We start from the raw sequence: 1,680 nt of genomic DNA on the forward strand, positions 1-1,680 counted from the left end.
GTCCTTTTATAACTATCTATCAATTTTAGTTAACATGGTTCCATTCAATGATGATTCTGAAACACATTAATATTGTGAATAATATAGTTTAAACATTTTCTTTGTAACTAAGTGATATTTGTGAAGCATTTATCAATGTTTTCCTTCTTCCATAAAACAGAAGGAAATATTAGCTCCGCCTGTGGCCTGATGATTATAAAATATGAAGAAAAGAAGTTTGCCTGCATTTTCCCCAAACCAGTGATTTCATGAATATATCAGTTTACAACTGTGTAGACACAATCTGTTGTGTCTCTTACTCCCTGGTTTCTCATCATCCAGTAAGTGCAACACTCAGAATTCTCCAGGTCAGAAAGTCTGACCCTAAATGGTTGTGGTTTAGCCTCTAGGAATTGAGTAAGAAATACGTTACTTCCTTCTGTGATGGGATTGTTCAATGTCACTCACCCTGCCTCTTTCCTCCTGACTGGTATCCCTGGTCTAGAGAGCTCTCACTCCTGGCTAGCAGGGCCCCTCTGTGTGATGTATGCTGTGGCTCTTGGGGGCAACACAGTTATCCTGCAGGCTGTGAGGGTGGAGCCTCGCCTCCATGAGCCCATGTACTACTTCCTGTCCATGCTGTCATTCAGTGATGTGGCCATATCCATGGCCACACTGCCCACTGTGCTCAGAATCTTCTGCCTTGATGCCCGAAATATTGCTTTTGATACTTGCCTAATTCAGATGTTTCTCATTCATTCCTTCTCCATGATAGAGTCAGGTATTCTGCTGGCCATGAGCTTTGACCGCTATGTGGCCATTTGTGATCCCTTGCACTATGCCACTGTGCTGACCAATCAAGTCATTGCTGGAATGGGTTTAGCTGTAACTGCCAGGAGCTTCATCACCCTCCTTCCTCTTCCCCTCCTCATCAAGAGGCTGCCTATCTGCAGATCCAATGTTCTTTCCCACTCCTACTGCCTGCACCCAGACGTGATGAAGCTGGCCTGTGCTGACATCACTATCAACAGCATCTATGGACTCTTTGTCCTTGTATCCACCTTTGGCATGGACCTGTTTTTTATCTTCCTGTCCTATGTGCTCATTCTCTGCTCAGTCATGGCCATTACTTCCCGTCAGGAACGCCTTAAGTCTCTCAACACATGTGTGTCTCATATCTTGGCTGTACTTGCATTTTATGTGCCGTTGATTGGGGTTTCCACAGTGCACCGCTTTGGGAAGCATGTCCCACACTACACACATGTCCTCATGTCCAATGTTTATCTCTTCGTACCTCCTGTGCTCAACCCTCTCATTTATAGCGCCAAGACAAAGGAGATCCATCGAGCCATTGTCCGTATGTTTTGTCGCATCAAAATGTGACTTTCACATTGGCTTTAAAATCTAATGTTTATTGTAGCCATTGGCTGTCATCCATGGTGTCGTCATTGTCATCATCATCATCGTATCATCATCTAGAATAAGATTGAGATGTGCACTGGAGGAAAAGTAAAAGATCAGGAAATTAATCTGCAAAACTTATAACGAAAGAAATGTGTAGTACTTTCAGCAACCATGAATGACATTACTAGAATCATAAATATGGAGGCAATTGAGTAATTAGACAGAATTTTATAGAGTAAGATTAATCTAAGCCAGGATACCTTTTCTGTAATAATAAATATTACTAACATAATAATA

The 1,680-nt window shown here is 42.1% G+C and overlaps 1 protein-coding gene across 1 annotated transcript; it reads left to right on the forward strand.

The window, feature by feature from the left end:
- The first annotated feature begins 423 nt into the window (after positions 1–423).
- Positions 424–1,362, forward strand: LOC131408038 (olfactory receptor 51I2-like). The gene has a single exon (XM_058544607.1). The coding sequence runs from the start codon at positions 424–426 to the stop codon at positions 1,360–1,362; it is 939 nt and encodes a 312-aa protein (XP_058400590.1).
- Positions 1,363–1,680: the final 318 nt, after the last annotated feature.

The sequence above is a fragment of the Diceros bicornis genome, chromosome 7 (genome assembly GCF_020826845.1).
Source record: "Diceros bicornis minor isolate mBicDic1 chromosome 7, mDicBic1.mat.cur, whole genome shotgun sequence".
In the NCBI taxonomy this organism is placed as follows: Eukaryota; Metazoa; Chordata; class Mammalia; order Perissodactyla; family Rhinocerotidae; genus Diceros; species Diceros bicornis.

Coding starts and splice junctions, on each gene's coding strand:
- LOC131408038 (XM_058544607.1), top strand. CDS start 424: ATGGGATTGTTCAATGTCACTCACCCTGCCTCTTTCCTCCTGACTGGT.